The 19,037-nt window shown below is 42.6% G+C and overlaps 5 protein-coding genes and 1 long non-coding RNA gene across 6 annotated transcripts; 1 reads left to right on the top strand and 5 right to left on the bottom strand.

Moving 5' to 3' along the window:
• Positions 1-6,448: 6,448 nt before the first annotated feature.
• Positions 6,449-7,074, bottom strand: LOC138912591 (uncharacterized). The gene is made up of 2 exons (XR_011418140.1): positions 6,831-7,074; positions 6,449-6,744 (listed from the first exon to the last, which is right to left on the bottom strand). It is a non-coding gene; the product is annotated as an uncharacterized lncRNA (long non-coding RNA).
• Positions 7,075-8,138: 1,064 nt separating this feature from the next.
• On the top strand, positions 8,139-9,766 carry LOC108060083 (zinc finger CCCH domain-containing protein 15 homolog). The gene is made up of 3 exons (XM_017145656.3): positions 8,139-8,306; positions 8,446-8,880; positions 8,942-9,766. Exons 1-3 carry the CDS (start codon positions 8,235-8,237, stop codon positions 9,653-9,655), a joined length of 1,221 nt encoding a protein of 406 aa, XP_017001145.1. The 5' UTR covers positions 8,139-8,234; the 3' UTR covers positions 9,656-9,766.
• On the bottom strand, positions 9,739-12,059 carry Gle1 (nucleoporin GLE1). Its single transcript, XM_017145654.3, has one exon. The coding sequence runs from the start codon at positions 11,832-11,834 to the stop codon at positions 9,849-9,851; it is 1,986 nt and encodes a 661-aa protein (XP_017001143.3). The 5' UTR covers positions 11,835-12,059; the 3' UTR covers positions 9,739-9,848.
• Positions 12,060-12,377: 318 nt separating this feature from the next.
• Positions 12,378-13,287, bottom strand: Vps25 (vacuolar protein sorting 25). Its single transcript, XM_017145500.3, has 2 exons — positions 12,982-13,287; positions 12,378-12,928 (listed from the first exon to the last, which is right to left on the bottom strand). The coding sequence occupies exons 1-2, from the start codon at positions 13,029-13,031 to the stop codon at positions 12,454-12,456; spliced, it is 525 nt and encodes a 174-aa protein (XP_017000989.2). The 5' UTR covers positions 13,032-13,287; the 3' UTR covers positions 12,378-12,453.
• A 1,435-nt stretch (positions 13,288-14,722) lies between these two features.
• link lies at positions 14,723-16,148 on the bottom strand. Its single transcript, XM_017145691.3, has one exon. The coding sequence runs from the start codon at positions 15,926-15,928 to the stop codon at positions 14,780-14,782; it is 1,149 nt and encodes a 382-aa protein (XP_017001180.3). The 5' UTR covers positions 15,929-16,148; the 3' UTR covers positions 14,723-14,779.
• Positions 16,149-16,276: 128 nt separating this feature from the next.
• On the bottom strand, positions 16,277-18,085 carry Roe1 (grpE protein homolog, mitochondrial Roe1). Its single transcript, XM_017145692.3, has 3 exons — positions 17,900-18,085; positions 17,474-17,795; positions 16,277-16,861 (listed from the first exon to the last, which is right to left on the bottom strand). Exons 1-3 carry the CDS (start codon positions 17,983-17,985, stop codon positions 16,601-16,603), a joined length of 669 nt encoding a protein of 222 aa, XP_017001181.2. The 5' UTR covers positions 17,986-18,085; the 3' UTR covers positions 16,277-16,600.
• Positions 18,086-19,037: the final 952 nt, after the last annotated feature.

Here is a 19,037-nt window from a genome sequence, read left to right as displayed (position 1 = left end):
CAAATTTAGACATTATCCGGGGAATCCGAGAGAGACATTCGGATCATTGTTTGTTCAACTGCTTTGCGGTTGTGTGAATGCGTATAATTCCGTTTTATGGCTCCTGTGCACCACCATCATCATCATCATCATCATCAGCAGCTGCGACCACATCCACCTCCCACTCCGATCATATAGCCACATTCCTGATGGAACGGACCTCAAAGGGAGATGAGAGCCAGAGCCCCACCCCGACTACATAAAATTGTATTTAGTCATGCTACATCACTTTGTAATAATTTTCATTTTGGCGCTTGCTTTGATCTTCAGCCGCTTTCCGTGTGTGAGGCCTCCGGCCCTGCAGCCCCACCTCAGACCCGACCCGCCACTTGGCCATAATCTCTGGACCAAAACTGCCACCGTGCGGCGTTCGTCGAGCTGCGTTCAAATTTTCTGAAATTATGAAGTCAGCCGAATCCGAGTCCGAGCGCCAAGTTTGTTTTTTCATCTTTTGTGTTGATTTTTTCCCCACTTTTTTGCATTTTTTCCCATTGGCGGACCGTGCACTTTGATTGAGCAATCATCAATTGGGCATGAACCAAACGATTTGCGGTGAGTGCAAAAGAATTGCCAACGTCTTGTAAAGGCGTAATCGATATTTTGGATTGGAATCAGCCATGCAAATCTTCTTTTTCTGGAAGTGGAGGCCATAGAACAATATTACATGGCTTTAAGTAGAGATTTAAACAAGGAACCGTAAATCTATTGATTGATTAAAAATAACTGAGACCTGGGACATCAATATTCAAACTTCCCCACACCAATGGCTTATATATGACCCTAGCCCTTGAGATCCTTTACCCAACTCCCGCCCCGATCCGCTGCCCCACATGGTTTCTGTTTACCCACAAGTCTGTCACGGCTAACAATTCGGAAAATTGTTGACATGCAAATGGCAACGAGCCATGTAAACTGACCAGCGAAGTGAGCAGCAGCTCATATATCACCGTGTAGGCAGTTGACCGACCGTTTTCCCTATAAATAGCACGTGTTGGCTGTGTGTTTGACCTTAGCACGATTTCCAAGTGCAATGATTTCTTTGGAAATAGCATAGGATCTGGTTTTATGGACTCGACTAACTGCTGTGACCTTGTTTTTTCCCCTCCTAAATGTTTTTGTTCCTTCGTTTCTGGGCGTTTTATAGCTGTTGACGCTGGCAATTAACATGGCAAGCGTTCTTTACGTGGATATTTGGAGACATTCGAGAAAAGTCGTACGATTTTAAAAGAAAGAGCCATGTAAAATTCAAATATTTTTGGGTCTCCTTAGGGTCGGCAAGAACATGTTTTTTAAACCTCAAGATTTTATCCTGTTCAGATAGTAATAAATGGATAATAAACACAAAAGTTCTTAAATTCCAAGCAATTCCAAAATATAATTTCGTAAATTCACTTACCCAAAAGTATGCTGCAGTTTCTTATAGAATGGGATTCGTCCTCCCAAATTGTAATGTATAAATTTTAATGAAATTGGAACAATAGTATTTTATTTCAGTGTTCCGAAAAATAAATTGAAGTACCCTGCAACCGCTATACGATTATTGTTTGAAATTTGCATCCCAACCAAGTGCTCGCCTCGAGTTAAGAGAGCAATTAATTATGGCCATTGGGCACGGGCAATATGTGTGACAGCCATGAAACACGAGCGAGGAGGACCAGGCTTCAGAAACAGAAACTGGAAATGGACATGGGATCCGGGATCTGGAACCTCGGACCAGGGACCTGGGATCGGGGATCTGCGACGGGACCACACGCATCGTGTGTGACGGCGATAAAAATCACAGCATGTTGCAAACAGCCCATTGACGTCCTCTTCGGCCGGCCGTTAATGCTGTTGTTGGGCAAATCTTTTGACAGTTGTGTTGAAGCATAAAGATGCCAAAAGCAACAACATAAAGCCGCCAAGTGCGTATCCGAAGCGTCTGGGGCACTCGGAGCCACGAAAAGCGCATCAATCAAACGAACCGCCAAGCGATCCCCATACCCCATATACCATACCATACCCCATATACATACGGATAGCAATAGCCATACCCACACGCTCGCGTTCGATCAATCATTTATTATGGCATCGCTGATGGCGGCCCCAACGTTGGTGGCCCCCGCCCGAAAAAAAATTCAAAACAACCCATAGGCACACACAAAATAAGAAAGAAAATACTTGGAAAATATAGCTAATTTTCTATGGGCTATATAAATTCGTTTTTAGTTTCTATTTTCGAGGGGGGCGGACAGTTAATTTTGAGCACGAAAAGCAATTGTATCGCAAGGCTGTCAGATCCACTTATACGATCGAAGTTGATGGGCAGGCGACGCATAATGGGGCATATGGCTTGCTATAATGGTTGTGGAAAAAAATAATTTAAATTAATCGTACCCTTTATGATTAGTTTTTATTATTAAAAAATTTTTAAATGGTTTTGGAATCCTACAAATGTTATTTATTTCTTTAAATAAATGTGGATTTATTAAATAATTTTTAATTACTCAAAAAAATATAAGATGACAAATTGAAAAAAAAATTTTTTGCCTACCATTTTATTTAACAAAAAGAGGGGAATGGTATAGTCTGAAAATATTGGGATTTTGAGCATTTTTCTAACATTAAAATTTTTTTATTTAAAGGTAGTGTTAGCGTATATAATTATATTATATGGATTGCAAGAATTTTACGTTCCAATAAAGTTAATAACTTAATTAATCTGAATAAAGATCTACATAAAATTTATGATACGTATTCAGAATGAATTCGAGCCCCTACTACTTGCTGCTTCCCTCGTTATCATCAATTTAAATGACAGAGCCAGAAAGATGAGATATGATTAATCTTCCGCGACAGCATTCGAATTGCTTAATATTCCCCAGACCCATTTATTTAATTGACATTTCGCGGTTGCCTTATCGCGCCCAGTCAATGAAATAAACATTTTAATTCTAATTAAATTTCGTTGGAATTAATTGCAGCCCGTACGAATAAAGACACGAAACGGGGCCCCAAAGCGAAACGACGAGTCACAAAAGAATAAAAAGAGAACAAATCACGCGAGCTTGGACCGCCCAAGTGGTTTTTTCTTCGTTGGTGGCCACATCCACTTCCCCAATCAGTCGACAACGAAAATTTAGTTGTTTAGTTGTTGCTGTTTCGGTTTCTGTTGCTGTTTCTGTTCTGTTTGCTGTGGCTCTTTATCGCCGCCATAAATATGGAGATTTTTCATTAGCGATTTCCGTTTCCGATTTATCTTAATGGCCAGCTGGCTGTTGTTGTTTTGGTTGTTGTAATTAAGAAGAGCTACCGTTTGATGCTTTGGCAAAACATTTATATTGCAGCAAGCTGAAACCACCGAGCCTCCAACCACCAAACCGGCAAACCACCATACAAACCACGACGGACATGGCTCCGAAGAAGAGCTTCGTGTGTGGTCTTTTATCAGGCTTTTGGCCAATGAAAGCGGCTATTAAGTCTTGGCCAGCCAACTGGCAACTTGGGTGGCAACATGCCATTCACCAATCACACATACACAGAGACACGGAGAAAAAATGCATAATTTTGCATTATTATCATTTTTATTCCTCAATTTAAATCTTAATTTATTTTCTTTACAAACTATGTTGTTTTATGTTTTTTAGTTGTTATAATAAAATGAAAAATTATCTTACATCCTTAGAGATTTTAACTTCAATACGATTGTAAAATAAATTATTTAAGGAACAAGTTTGACTTACAGAGAATTCGATTTATTAAGGAAGGAGTTCTAAATGTATATATTTTCAAAATTTCTTAACTCGTGTTTTTGCAAGTAAGTGAATTTAAGAAAATAGGTATTATATTTTCCAAAAACTTAGTAATATGACTCATATTATATGAGCAATTTGTAATTTTCATTACTTAACATCCATTTTTCATTATTGGTCGGTTGCTTAAAATTATTTTTTTTACAATATCATAACCTTAATACATTTATGATTTTATACGATGATATCATAACCTGTCACTGATAGCGAAAAAATCATATTTCTAGTGATTTTATTTCTCAGTGTAGTCCCGTCTGTCGGCGGCGCCGCACAAAAAAGAAAGCGCGTGCAACGGGCAAAAAAAACCCAACCGACCGGAACTTCAACTGGCGCTATATGCAATTATACGACTCCGACTGTTTCTGTGTCTGCGGCAAACAGTAGCAGCATTTGCCTTTTGCCAAAGATTGACAGCAGAAACTAAGCTTGGGATGGAGACGCCGAGACCACCGTGAAGTCCGAATGCCTCCGATGTCTGGGGGATACACAGATATGTATATATACGTGTGTATTCCCGATCTGAGATGCTCCCAGTTGCTTGTCGCCACGCCGTTGCGTTATATTGTCAAAAGTAACATGTTGCTGCTGTTGCCTGTGTTGTTGCTGCTGTTGCTCCCCTTTTGTTACGCCTGCAACTTGCAACTTGCATCTTGTTTTTTGATCTCGGCGCTGTAAATTACACGCCCAGCAGCCGCAAACAATTGCTGTTGGTTGTTCGGTGTTCCCAGTGATGGTGATGCAAATTATTGCTATCTATCTTGCTGTCAACAACACAATAATTGTTGCCAACATTTGATGCTGCTGCCGTTCCTTGTCATAATTTTATTGCTGCCGCCGGGCAAGTTCTAAGTTGGTTGGGCCAATTACAGTGGGGCACAGTTTTAAGGAACGAGAGAAACCAAGAAATCTTCAAACTACTGAACTATCTTTCATATAAGTGTAAATTTAATTCTATTTTATTTCGCATTTCCTTTTGTAAGTTGAAACAAAGGTTTTTCTTTGGTACTTAAAAAAAAATGCACACTTTCAAAATGAAAATAAACATTATTAGGTATCAGTTAAAGCAAATTAAAAAATTTTGAAATATTTTAAAAATTATATTAAATTTAAAACATGAAATAATATATAATATTATAATATTCGTAGATATTTTGATCAGTTATTTTTGATAATTTTCCAAATGCTAATAAATTGTAGGTACACCTAAATTAAAATTAGTAATACTTGAATTGTGATTTTATTTTAAGAATTTAAATATTCAGTTTTTTGTGATAACAAGGAACAAGTGAACAAAAAAATTTAATCTTTTGAGGGTATATTATTGCCCAATTTTTTGCTGATGAATGTAAGCTTAGTCTCAAAACCCATTCGCATAGCCAAGCCCAACCCAAAATAAGAGTATAATTTCGCTTTCCTCGGAACGATAATAAAAAGTCAAGCTTTACGAACTTTTTGCGCACTAGGATCGTCGGGTTCCTAGAAAACCGAAAATGCCGAATCGCGGCATAAAGACAGGGGCAAATAATGCCCCACGATCGGGGACCACACACACACACGACCGCCCAGGAGCGCAAAGAAGAAAGAACATAAGAACGACGGAGCGGCAAGAAAAACAAATAATTGCTAATTTTATGCTCGAATAAATGAGCGCGAGTGAGCAGCAGACGAAGGATCAAAAAATGGGCGCCCCACCATTCGGGCGGCATAAATTAGTGCGAGCGAGACAGCCGACCCGAGACGTCACGCACTATCAAACGAGAAAATGATCAATGGGGGCACATGCAGCGCACTCACTCGCACTCGAAAGCAGAAGGGAGGGAGAGAACAGGCCGGCTAATATGGACCACCCAAGAGGATGACGACGAATTAAGGGCCACCCACGAAGATACACGCCGCTGCTCTCTCGCTCGTTTCTGCATGTGTGTTGGTGAGTATGGGGGTCCACGGAGAGAAATAAGATCATAATGAAGATTAAACTGGTAGGTATTTATCATTTGAAATATTCATCTCAAAGTTATATAAATGTTTAAATTGTGATCTATAAATATAAGTTAAGATCAGATAGAATTTATCTCAGGAAGAATACATTTTTATTATTTAATTTATTCAAGAATGCCCACATAGCAGAAAGTAGAAAATAAGAAATGATCGACAGCATTTTTTTGTGGCTTTCGTTTTTTTCAGTGCCTTAAAGTCCTTTGGAAATAATTTCACCGCATCGGCTACAAAGGGGAATTAGAGCACATAATTGAAATATGTACAACTTGAACATGTGCGCTGAAGTGGACTCAAACTAATATTAATAAAACAAAAGGGGCAGGAACAGGTCCCATAAAGTACACCCAAAAAAAAATGATCATAGAAAGTAAACTATTTCTACATTAAAAGTAAACTATTGAGTGTCAAAAATTTCTCGATACTCTGAGTATTAAACTAATGGACTTCGAAAGTATAAAAATGAAACTTTCGAAGTTGTCAAGTTTAAACTAACGAGTATACAGTTTATACTCACTCAGTGTACTGAAATTCAGGCTGCTAGTTTATTTTGTATACTATTTAGTATAATGCCAGTATAACTATTATACCCCCCGTATTAAAGAGACAAAATTTAAAAAATGTTGTTTTGTACTTTTCATATATTATAAAACATATTTTTTACATTTTTATAAATTACTGAAGGTAATTTTTAATTTAACGAATAATATATATACAATACATGTACAAAATATGTACGTATGTATGCATATTTGGGCAAATGCCGTTTTACCGCTTATGTCGCTGATCATCTCCAGAGTGAACGCCGTCCAGATGAATAACAAATCTTGGTCGAGGACGCTGATATTGAAGTTAACATTGCGCTGGCCGCGGTCAGAAAAAATGCAAGCCAATTGCAAGATCTTTAGTTTCCCGGCATCTGGAGCGCAGTTCAAGGTGGTGTCAGTAAAAGGAAAAGAATTTACTCATTAGTTATGCACTAAGACACAATTTAAATGTACTTACATTTCAAATAAGCCCAAAATAAGCAAATATTAAAATTGTTTACAAGCAATTTTCACAAACAAACCTTAAACAGACCGCAGCGTCGTTTACAAAATACACTAATGTCAAACCATTAAAATACTAACGCGTCAAATATCATTAAAAAGCGGTAACACTTTTTCTGTTCGAAATGTCCAGGTTCCAAACCAGAGCATCCTGGCTTCACACCAGGAACGAAAACCGAAAACTTCGGTATAGAAATTAAACTCAGGACATAAACCTAACACTATTTAGTCTTAACTTAACACTATTGAGTCTGCTCCTTACATTATTTAGTTTTGAATTAATACTGACAGTTTGATACTAGCTGTAGTATACTTTTAATACAACGCTCATTAACTATAAACTTTCGGATTTTTTTTTGGGTGTAATCAATAAAATAGGAGGAAATACAAAAACAACATATGTACACACAAAAAAAAACTTGGTAAAATCAACTGTAATAATTGTCAAACAGGCCCCAACCAGCAAAATTGTCAATTCTACTAAGTAAAATAGTCATTTCACAGCAACAAAATACACACAATTAGCAAAGACACAAACCCAAAGCAAAAACAAAATACACGTAACTATTTTAATAGTTACGTAACTATCTTTGTTGGTCAATTTTACCAAGCAAATTTTTTTGTGTGTAGGTACATTAAATAGAAAGAGCGTAATGTTTTATATCAGCGGTCGGCAGCGCCCTATTAAGTGAGCATACGGTTTTGTTCTGCCGGCGCGCTGCTCGCACACGTATAACGTAGAACAGCGGTCTGCACACACACATCGATGAGCTGCCCAGTGCAAATTACTCACACAAATATAAAACAAAATGTCAACGTATGTGTGTGCCGACCGCTGTTTTATATCAACAGAACAGAGGTTTTATAAGATTTATTTTATTAAAAATACAATATACCCTTTTACTCTACGAGTAACGAGTGCTAAATACGATGATTTTAATCACAAGGATTGACGCTTTTTCAATATTTTTGAATAAAGGCGCGCAACATTAATGGTGATGCCAGATATTAAAATATTTTTAATTTGTGCTACGAACCAATCCCAAGTTTCCCACTACACGCTTAGTTAAGTTATCCACCATCAATTAGGGTTGCCCATTATTTTTCTTATTGTCTATTTTAAAAATGTTTGTTCTTAAAAAAAAATTGTCAGAAAATATATAAATTAAATACAGATATTTTAAAACCATTATTACAAAAATAATATCTACAAAAATATTTATTTTTTCGAAAAGTATCGATACTTTGATATTTTTGTATAGATTTCCCATCTCTACTCGTGGGCCAGCGTGGTTGCAAAACCTTTGGTTCGACTTTATTCCTGGATTTGATTTGATAAATTCCCGTATCCCGCCCCAAGATGCCCCCGAAGAAGGCGCCGCCAGGTCCCAGCAAGAAGACGGAGCAGAAGAAGAAGGAGAAAGTCATTGAGGTAGGCCGAAAGTCCGGGACAGCCGCTGGGTGAAAGCCCTCTCCCCCCGCCGCCGGCTGATCAAGTGATGTGGAAACCCGGCGGGTAGCAATTCAATATGATCCACTGACCTGAACATCCCATGTTATCCCCTCGGCAGGACAAGACCTTCGGGCTGAAGAACAAGAAGGGCAACAAGCAGCAGAAGTTCATCCAGCAGGTGCAGAAGCAGGTGCAGTCCGGCGGCCAGCATCCCCGCCAGGATGGCGACAAGCGCAAGGAGGAGAAGGACAAGAAGCTGGCCGAGCAGCGCGAGATGGCCCTGCTCTTCAAGCCGGTGCAGACGCAGAAGGTGGACAAGGGCACCGATCCCAAGTCGGTGGTCTGCGCCTTCTTCAAGCAGGGCCTCTGCACGAAGGGCGACAAGTGCAAGTTCTCCCACGATTTGTCGCTGGAGAACAAGGTCGAGAAGCGCTCCATTTACGTGGACATGCGCGACGAGGACGATCCGATGACCAACTGGGACGACGCCAAGCTCAAGGAGGTGGTCGAGAAGAAGAGCTCCGGCGAGAAGCAGCGTCCCACCACGGACATTGTGGGTTAAAGCCTGATTATAGCTCTTTGGCTTTCCAAACTAACTACTATCTCTCCCTTAGATCTGCAAGTTCTTCCTGGAGGCCGTGGAGAAGTCCAAGTACGGCTGGTTCTGGGAGTGCCCCAATGGCGGCAAGTGCATCTACCGGCACGCCCTGCCCGCCGGTTATGTGCTGAAGCGCGACAAGAAGAAGGAGGAGAAGGTCACGGAAATCTCGCTGGTCGATCTGATCGAGAAGGAGCGCGCCGCTTTGGGTCCCAACCAGACGCGCGTCACCCTGGAGTCCTTCCTCGCCTGGAAGAAGCGCAAGCTGTCCGAGAAGAAGGCCAAGCTGGTGGCTGAGGAGGAGCGCAAGAAGAACGACTTCAGCAAGGGCAAACAGTTCGGCATCTCGGGTCGCGAGATGTTCAGCTTCAATCCCGATTTGGTCGACGATGGGCCAATGGAGGAGGGCGATGCCGCCTTCGATATCTACAAGCGCGAGGACGACGACGACGAGAATGTGTTCGAGTTCAAGGAACTCGATCTGGCCGCCCTGTCGCTGGCCGCCAAGGAGGTGGACGGCTCGGGCACCATTGCCTCCACCAATCGACTGCTGGATCAGGCGGAGGAGGCAGCCAAAACCGCCGCAGCCGAGGAGGCAGCGGCCGGCGAGGATGGCCCCTCGTCGTCGTCTGCACCCGCCAACGATGCCGCCCCCATCAACAAGGATCTCTTTGTCGATCTGGCCGGCGAACTGGATGACTTGGATCTGGAGGACGAGGACGATGACTAGACCTCCGCCACTGTAGTTTGTTTGAAATGAGTTCATAAAATGATTTCTGCCTTTTAGCTACCCTCAATCAATAAAGTTGTGGCTTTCAATTGTTGCATTTCTGGAAAAAGACTCGTTGTATGCAGTTTATTAACTAGGTAAGGGTTACGAACATTGAAATTACTAAACAAAACAAACTAAATTAAGGCTACGACTACCAAAAACCGGGCGGCAAGACTCCGACAGCCTGTGGAATCTGGCGCTCGCGCAGGAACTTGGCCAGGAGCATCTCCAGCCGCGTCTTGGGACCGCCTTCGTCGTAGGCCGCCAGCTGTGGCACGTAGATGTTTTGAATGTACAGCAGCAGCTTCACGAACTGCTTGCCGTACGTTCGCCACAGCTCGAAGCCAAGGGTCTGCAGGATCTCCATGATCAGAGTGGCGCTGATGTCGGGCAGTGGCTTCACATTGACCATGTGCGCCAGCCAGAGCCATCCCTCCTCCAGCTCGAAGCACGGTTCACTGCCGGCTGCCTTGCGTCCCTCGGTGATAATCACTGCGGCATACAGCCGAGCTATTCCCGACTGGCGCTTGAGGAACATATCGGGCTTCTCCAGCTCGTTCTTCTCGGTCAGCCGATAACCGATGCTCCTTAGGTACGCCTCCGCCGTCTGTCCCTGCTGCTGGGGCACCACGTAGGGCACCAGGAAGGGCGACTCCTTGTACATGTATGCCAGAAAGACCTTGCCGAAATCGGGCAGCAGCTTCCAGAAGGTGACGATCACCGAGGCGAAGGGAAAGGCCGCCTGCGGATTGCTCGAAATGGCTGTTTCCGTTTGGCTGACAAACTTCTTGGCCATCAGCAGCATGCAATAGTCGCGGGCGAGCGGATGATCGTTAATGGTGATTGTGGAACCGTTCATCACCTTTATTGGCTGGCCCGCGAAGAAGCTGTACAGCTTGTCAAAGTTCTGAGCCAAATGCTGCGGACTTACGGCCGAGATGGCGTTGAGGGGCAGGTTGATGGCTCGCTGGCAGCCAGTGCGGTAAGCCTTGAGCGACTCGTCCGTTTGCAGCGGCTTCACTGCATCCACCTTGGCCTGGTACAGCGAGAGTATGTCGTTGTAGAACTTCAGTCTATCCGGATGCACACAATTGGCTGTGCTGGCTTGTGGCACTTGCTCCTGGGCTTTCGGCTCCGTTGGTGCGGGAACTTTGGCTGCCTCCGTCTCGGCCAGCTGCTGTTGCTGCTTCTCCCTGGCCTCCAACTCCTCCCTCTCCAGGCGCTGACGCTCCGCCTCCTCCGCCTGCTGCTTTTGCCGCTCCTCCTCGAGCTTCTTGGCCGCCTCCATTTGCAGCTGCTGCTGTATTTGTTCCGAGAACTCGGCCAGCTGCTTGATTATGTCCAGCTCCAGGACGTCCAGGCTGCGGCAGTACTCCTCCGCCTTGATAATGGAGCAGAGGAACTGGCTCTGCATCTCGCAGTTGCCCTTCTTTACGCTGCTCACGAGCTGTTCGAATTTCTGGCCGAGTTCCTTGAGCTGTGTGTTTTGCGTGGAGCACACCTGCACTGTTTCCTTGTCCAGTGAGAGGAGTATCCGGGCGATGCCCTCGTACTTATGGTTGAAGCGCCTCTGGCAGCGGGACACGCCCTCCAGGGCCAGTTTGTGGAGCTTCTGGTCGGTCTGCTGGCGCAGGATCAACTGCTCCCGCTGCTGGGCCTCCAGTTGGGCAGCTGTGAGCTGGTCGGCCTGCTGTATGAGCTGCATTTCCCTCCGTTCCCGCAGCGCCTTCTGCTGCAACAGATCGCGCTGGCGCTCCTCCTCCTTGTGCTGGGAATCCCGCGCGAGACGAAGGGCGTCCTGTTTGTCCTTAAGCGCTTTTAGTTGCTGGCGCACGCACCTTTTGCCCTCGGCGGCCAGCTCCCGTCGCACAATGCTGGCATTAATGGCCTGTGCGTCGGGAAAGCAGGAAATGCTGGGCTCCGAATCGATTGTAACAGGCAGGTGCAGTTCCTCCTTGGCAGCTGGCAGCTCCTCCGGCAGTGGGGATGCCTCTGGTGTGCTCCTACTGCCCGCCACCCACAGGGGCTCCCGATCCTCGCCCAGCGTCCTGCCCTTGCACTCCTTGGACGCCAGGGCAGCGTGATGCAGCGTCGCTTTGACCTTTAGCCAGTCGAGTGCCCGCATCATGTCATCCATGTTCTGCAGTGATCTTTAGCTTGTGTTTATATAAAAAACAATTTGTCTCTGAATTTCACTCCAATTTCTCAAAAAGATGCGCTAGGGCTGCCAACTCTTTTTCTTCTCTTTCGCATTCCGCGCGGGCAAGCAGAGTCCGCTATTGTGAATGGTTCACGAAATATGGTCATACTTTGTTTTTGAAAAATATAAAAAATATTTCAACTAGAAAAATATTTGTAACCCTTTAATGCACGGACCGTAAATAAGCGATATTTGAGATTTTTATTATAAATGGCCTACTGAGATTTGTACAAGTTTTAATCAACAGTTTGACTGGTTTTTATGCACTTTATAGACATAAACAAATAAAAGTTTATTTGCTTTCCAGATTTTTTTACATGCATATACTTTGTGGACAAGAGTTAAAAGAACGTTATTTTTGACGTTTAAAACAAAATATCGCAGTAGTCTTTTTAAAATAAAAATCTTCCTGCTTTAATGTCACTTATCTTAACTAAAGGGATCTCCGTTTCCTTTTCCAAGATAAAATGAAGATCGCTGTTAAATTTACATTCATTTACTCTTCAATAAAGGGAAACATAATTCGCAGGACAAAGTTAACAAATACAATGGACACTTAGAAGAACTTGACGCCGTGGCTGCCGTCCATCTCGATTAGCTCGCACCGACCCTTCTCCTCCAGCAACCGGAGGGCGCTGAGCAGCACCGCCTCGTCCACGCCGTGAAAGTCCAGCTGGGCGGTACTCTCGCCGGCGGCGATCTCGTACAGCGTGCAGATGGTGTTCGTCTGGCCGGTTTCCTGCACCCAGTCGTAGACCATGTTGCCGTACTCCTCGAGGGTGAACCAGTAGACCTGCCACTCCTGGCGGCGCTTGTCCAGCGGATTCGCATGCCCCGTCTGCTCCAGTTCGGCCAGAATGGCCAGGACGAGCTCCGGCGAGAGGCGGCGCTTCAAAGATTCGTTGTGGAACAGCGGGGAGTTCTGGTCCCCAATGCTGAGCGTAAACCTATTCGTGTGCCTGAGGTATTTGAGAAACAGATCTGTCCAGACCTTCAGCTGCTGCTGTCTGGTTTCTTCGTGGGGCTGTAATCTACAAGACCTGCGATTATCCAACTGCTGGTTAATATTCTACTTGGTACTCACGTGAAGAAGGGGGGGAAAGTGTACTCCCAGGGCCATTGGAAATCCGTCATTTTGACTACGAAATGCACATTTGTTTTGTCAATAAAGACTATTACTCATATACAAAAATCGTATTTTTTCAGAGTGACCGCGTTATTAGGAGTCAGTCAGCTGTGTTTGTTGACAATCGAAAAGTAAACAAACCAAAAGTAAGAAGTTAATTTTAAGTTGTTTATTTAACATAGGGAAAGAAACTTTGGGGTTTATTTATTTGAATTCATATATTATTGTCTGAATTGGTTTCCCGATTTCTTCCTTATCGAACTTCACCTTAGGAAGTTGGCAACGCGATTTAATTTTCTGGCTATAAAACGCTAGTTTAGCTTTTTTACGAGTGGACAGCCCTAAATACACCTCTGATGGTTAGGCATATTTTTGGTCACCGTAAAAGGTCACACTGCTGACGTCACTTTAATTTTTTACTTCGCTCGAGCAAAATCGTTATATTTTTCGTGGAGATGTGCACTTATCTCTCACTTTCTAGAACCACGTGTTGTCCTATGCACGCTCAACTGCCCATTTTTCAGGGTAATTGAGTGCTATTTTTAAGGACATATAAAGAACCCACAGACAATCTTACCAAATGCCTGACTTTTTCATTAGTTTTGCATTTCATTTAAATTGTCAAACAAATAAAAAGATATTTTCCATTCCATTTGATAATACTTTGTGTGTCCTATGCACGCTCAATTGCCCCCTTTTCAAGGTAATTGAGTGCTATTTTTAAGGACATATAGGAAACCCACGGACAATCTTACCAAATGCCTGACTATTTCATTGGTTTTGCATTTCATTTAAATTGTCAAACAGTTTAAAAGAATAAAGATTTTTCCCCATTTAATACAATTTTGTTTTGTCCTATGCACGCTCACTTGCCCATTTTTCAGGGCAATTGAGTGCTATTTTTAAGGACATATAGAAATTCCATCAACAATCATACCACATGCTTTGCTGATTTTGTGGCTTTGCATTTTATTTAAATTGTTGAACAAATACATATTAAATTATTAAAGTTCTAAGCGCTTCAGCAACTTTTTAACGGTGGCAATATTTACAAAAATGCTTCTGTTATGCAAGAATCGCAAGAAAAATTAGGTAGTATTTAATAACGTGTTGGCTCACATCTTTGATAAAGTCTCCGCGTTTTGAGGTACTTCCACAGTTTAAATTATTAAATTAACAACTATGTTCGAGTGTAACCTTTTGCTAAGAATTGTGGCATTTCACATTTCTTTATGAAAAAATAAAAAAATTAAAAAATTTCGGCCTCGACTCTGTAGTCTATTCCAGTACAAAGTACAAAATTTTAGAAAATAAATAAAATAAAATTTGAAAAAAAATTATTTATATATATTTTTGAGTTGGTTTATTATATCTTTTGAATCAAGGGTAATTTTAATATAATTCAACTACGGTACTATAGGTAACAACAAATCGACCAACTTTTCTAATATATAAATTTGTCTGTAAAGCCCTTAGAATTATTTAGAATTTCGAATTATTTTTTGTTTCATTAAAGTTAATACATTCTAGAATTATTACTGCCCCATATAAACCCTTTCAAATGATTTCAGTTGATATAAACGTAATACAAATTTAGCTTTACTTAACTCCTCCCCTATAATTATAGTCAATCATTCCTGAGCTGAGAACATAAAAACCATAAAAAAATAGCAATATAAAAAGATATACAAAAATAGTTTGTTTATAGGAAATTTATTTTCTTTGAAATGGTATTAAGACTAGTTGCACATTTGGCCTACTTAAGGGCCTGGGAAGCCTCGATCAGTCGCTGGAGGTCGTCGTTCTTGGTCAGTGCGTTCTGGACGGCCTTGAGCACCTGGGAGTTCATGGCCTGGGTTTGTTCCGGGCTCAGTGCCAGGGTGCTCAACCGCTTGGCCAGCTCCGCCAGCTTGGGTTGCCGCTCCAGGAAGCTTTCTACGACCTCTAGCGGGATATTGGCCATTTTGGCGATCTGCTGGACGTGTGGAGGCAAGGATGAGTATGTGACCGCCACCGCTTCCTCGTGCCTTTTGGGCGTATTGAGATGTGGCTTGGGTGCCGGTGTGCTGCTGCTGCGGGGCACTTCAATCGGCTTGATGGTGGGCAAAGCCACTGGTCTTAACGGAATGGGATAGTGATAGGGCAGCGGTTGCCTGACCAAGATGGGGCGCATAGGTTGCTTCGTACTCCTCGCTAGAGGAGCCACAAAAACGGGTTGGAACGCACCGGTTGGCGGAGCGATAAACGGAGGAGATGGCGTGGTAATGGCCTGACCTGACCACGGATTGTACTGCTCCATAAGGTCACCGATGCGCTTCATTAGGCTTACTTCAGAACTGGGAGCTGCGGTCGTTGGCTTCTCCTGAGGCATCTCAAAATAGCTGGCATTGTCCATGGTATTGTCATCTTCGTCATCGTCATCAGCCGCCTCCTTGACCTCCGCCACATTCTCCTCCTCCGCCGCCTCCTCGAAGTTCAATGTGTCCAGATACTGTTTCATCAGCGCCAGACCTTCTTCAGAACCGGCCAAATTGCGTACATAATCGATGGTTTCCCTCACGTTATCCGTGCCAATCATTGCGCCCAGCTCCTCAATGCTGGGTATATTTTTCAGGCCCAGCTTGTTGTGAGCTATATCCAGAAGATCAGCTGGATAGTCAGAACTTGGAGCCTCTGTGGTGGTCGTAGTTGTCGTAGGTACATTAGGTTTAATAAGTTTATAAACCGGCATGTTGAAGTACAAGGCATTCTGTAGTTTGGAGTCCAGCCTGGGTGGAAATTTTCTATTGATGTCCACTATAATAGCACTGTCCTGGCCGTAGAACAGTGGACGCATTGCCACTCTAGCGTGGATGCACTGCATCATGGCCAACGACCAGAGAAAACGCATAAACACGCCAATCATTCCGTTCACTTCAAATGTTTAAGGACAACTAACCAACAGAGCTCGAAAATCTTTCGAAATATAAATGCATCTCGAGCTAGAATCTTGTATTTCTCTGAATTCCTGGGTGAGCGCTACCTGCTGGGCCATAGAAAAACTCGATTTTCCATTGAATTTCCCACCTACGCGACGAACAGGAATGTGATTACCCTTCGCTACCTGGATTTTGTTGACAAAAGAAATGGTTTTTCTCGAGGGTTTCACATTTCGAAGGGGATCGAAAGCGGGGAAAATGAAAGAAATCAGAAGGAGGCCTACACAAACAGGATTACTTGAGGTTTCTACGACCCAAACGAAAACTCCGCTTCATTTCAACAAACTAACACATGTTTTATTATCGTAATTAAACCTTAAAGTGGAACACTCGATGGCAACGCGTGTGGTACAAATTGTGGTCATCGAATCCAGTCACAGATCTCTTAGAAACTAGGAGGAATTTTAAATTCGCAAGCGCTGCCCGAAGGATGCATTTGAGGATAGGCTGTATTTACACGGGGTTTACGTACATGAATTTTGCAGTGGAAAACAAATTGCAAATAACCGAGAGCGAGGCCATGTAAATTGGAGGTTCCTTCTTGGGGGAATTCGGGGGGGACTGGGAATTTCGCACGCCGCTGGGCAGCCGCTTGGCTATCAACACTTGGACACGCCCACCAAGGCGGGCCGTATGCAACGCTCATGCAGTTTGTAGCCCAGTTTGGTCACCTCCACCACGGTGTTGGCCTCGACGGTCTTGTCCTCCTTCTGGAACAGAGCCTCGTGCTGGTTGGGGTCGAACTTCTGGTTGATGGGATCCAGGGGTTCCAGGCCATGTCGCTTGAACACTTGCAGCAGCGAGGCGCGAGTCATGGTGAGGCCCTCGTACAGGTTCTTCAAGTCAGCGTTGCCGCTGAGCTGTAAACAAGTTGGGGATTAATAAAGGGTGTCTTTGGAATGGTGCTAAAATCTATCTAGATTCTGAATCTGAATGAAATTTGAGGAATATTATTAACCCCATTAACTTTATATTATACATTGCTTGGTGTAATTTAAGTGAAAAGGTAAACAAAACTCATTCTATAATAGTATAATATACTTTTAAATAGATTGTGGGAAAGTGAAAACGATTTGTATACATCTTTCGGAAATGTTTGCGTAAATTCATTTTACTATAATGATATGTACATTAGAGGTTTCTATTTGTATGGTATCTTTAATTTAACTTTAAACTGACTGATTGACCAACGTATTAATTCATAAGTTTCTAAAACCTAGAACGCTAAGATATAATAATAATAAAATATACAGGGAATTCTAATTGGGAAGATGGGAACCACTTTTGACTTTCGAAATTGTCTTAAATATGATGTATACAAATCCAAAGGTTAAAAAGACTAAGAATGCAGTTGAGAAAAATATTCAGATCTTTAAGTAAGAATTTCTAGAAATGGGAATAGGTTATCTCAACCCTCCAAGGCCTTACAAAATTAGTGTTTCTCTAAGAAAATCCTGAATTAAAAGCTGTACCTTATCCTTGGGCACCGCCTGCGTGGCATGGCCCAGGGTGTCCGCCACTTCGAGCAGGTCCTTGCAGAAGCTCTGGATGCCGAAGATCTTGGCGTCGCTGATCTGCTTGTTCAGTCGGTTGCGCATGTTCTCGCTGTCGGCGAGGGACCGCTTGTACTTGTCCAGCAGCTCGGCGTTCTGTTCCTTGGCGGCGGCCAGATCCTTGGTGAGCTTCTCCACTTCTGGCGAGGCTGCGGGCGTTTTCTGCTCCGCCGCTCCTGCCGCCGCCTCTTCCGGCTGCTTTTCTGTGCTGTACAGCCGCTGATGGGACACACGAAGGGCGCTGTGGAGGGGGTGGGTGGGCAATGTTAGAATTACGTGCAATTGCCGACAAGCGTGCGGCCTCATTACGTCACAGAAAAGAGGAAGCAATGCGGATGGATTTACCTCAGGTTCTGGGCCGTGACCGATGACCTCAGCTGGACGAGACGCCGGCCAAACATCTGCAGGGGAAGTGCCGCCTTCGCTGCCATTGTGGTTCGCTTTTTTATTTATACGTTTACACGTTAAATAAACTTAATTCGTTTTTGACGTAAAATCGTCGGCTGTAGAGATGGAACCACAATCGATGCTTGTTCGATGCTATCGATACTGTCATCGATAATTTTTAACAGAGTGATTAACAGCGAATTTACAGCATTTCAATGTCAAAAACTAGTACAGATAAGAAACAAGTAAAATAATAACACTTTGTTACATAAAAAATGTATCATAAACAAAAGATAATTACTCTTTAAGGACTTTTACTAATTTGCCAAAAAGTATTCTCCATAAAATAGATAAAATACGGGTGTAAAACATTAGAAAGTTCTGTTTATTTGTCATTTATATTATAGAGTATAATTTTGGGCAATTGGTAAAAGTCCTTAAAGAGCACTTTTCCTTTGTTTATGGTTATGTCGCAATTCAATTATTTCTCCTTTAAAAACCTCTAATATTTATTTTGAGTTTGGAGTTCGAAAAATAAAGAGTGTCCCTTTTAAAAAATTTTAACAGCAATACAAACCATGAATCCGTTTAACTGATATACCCCAATTTCAGCGTTTTTTGAACTTTGAGGTCCTTCTGCTAAGTATCCTGGCGTCAGGGAACTTTTTGGAAAACGCAGTTTAACTTGGGATTTCGTAACGAATTCAAGTATATAATATCCATCAAGGTAAATTTAAAAATTAAGTGTAATTAACGAAATAATACAATTTTACTAAAATTTTTAAATTGTATCAGCTACGTGTAAAATTTCAAATCTCTCGCAGTAACCAAATATTTACAATTTAACTCTTTTCTCTATATTTTCCTGTTTTTACTATTTAATACATTTTAAATCCGGACCTTGCAAATTTTTAGACGCAAAAGCAACAGAAGAAGTGCAAATGAATAACCCGGAAGTCACAAGTGTACTGAGAATAGCGACGGTAAAGTGTTGGATTCCTACTGATGGAGATGGAGTAAAACTGCCCCAAAAGATTTAACCTTGGTCATAAATTGAATTTTAAAATAGCAAAATATTTCTTATATAAAATGGACA

The sequence above is a fragment of the Drosophila takahashii genome, chromosome 2R (genome assembly GCF_030179915.1).
Source record: "Drosophila takahashii strain IR98-3 E-12201 chromosome 2R, DtakHiC1v2, whole genome shotgun sequence".
Lineage (NCBI taxonomy): Eukaryota > Metazoa > Arthropoda > Insecta > Diptera > Drosophilidae > Drosophila > Drosophila takahashii.
The sequence above is the reverse complement of the archived record's forward strand: the minus strand, read 5'-3'. Positions and strand labels throughout refer to the sequence as shown.

Bases quoted from the DNA above. Each gene is read 5' to 3' on its own strand.
- Gle1 (XM_017145654.3), bottom strand. From the start codon at position 11,834: ATGGATGACATGATGCGGGCACTCGACTGGCTAAAGGTCAAAGCGACG.
- LOC108060083 (XM_017145656.3), top strand. From the start codon at position 8,235: ATGCCCCCGAAGAAGGCGCCGCCAGGTCCCAGCAAGAAGACGGAGCAG. The intron at 8,307-8,445 runs GTAGGCCGAAAG...TCCCCTCGGCAG, and splicing joins AGAAGGAGAAAGTCATTGAG to GACAAGACCTTCGGGCTGAA. The intron at 8,881-8,941 runs GTGGGTTAAAGC...TCTCTCCCTTAG, and splicing joins AGCGTCCCACCACGGACATT to ATCTGCAAGTTCTTCCTGGA.
- Vps25 (XM_017145500.3), bottom strand. From the start codon at position 13,031: ATGACGGATTTCCAATGGCCCTGGGAGTACACTTTCCCCCCCTTCTTC. The intron at 12,929-12,981 runs GTGAGTACCAAG...CAGGTCTTGTAG, and splicing joins ACTTTCCCCCCCTTCTTCAC to ATTACAGCCCCACGAAGAAA.
- Roe1 (XM_017145692.3), bottom strand. From the start codon at position 17,985: ATGGCAGCGAAGGCGGCACTTCCCCTGCAGATGTTTGGCCGGCGTCTC. The intron at 17,796-17,899 runs GTAAATCCATCC...CCCCCTCCACAG, and splicing joins GTCACGGCCCAGAACCTGAG to CGCCCTTCGTGTGTCCCATC. The intron at 16,862-17,473 runs GTACAGCTTTTA...ACTTGTTTACAG, and splicing joins AGGCGGTGCCCAAGGATAAG to CTCAGCGGCAACGCTGACTT.
- link (XM_017145691.3), bottom strand. From the start codon at position 15,928: ATGATTGGCGTGTTTATGCGTTTTCTCTGGTCGTTGGCCATGATGCAG.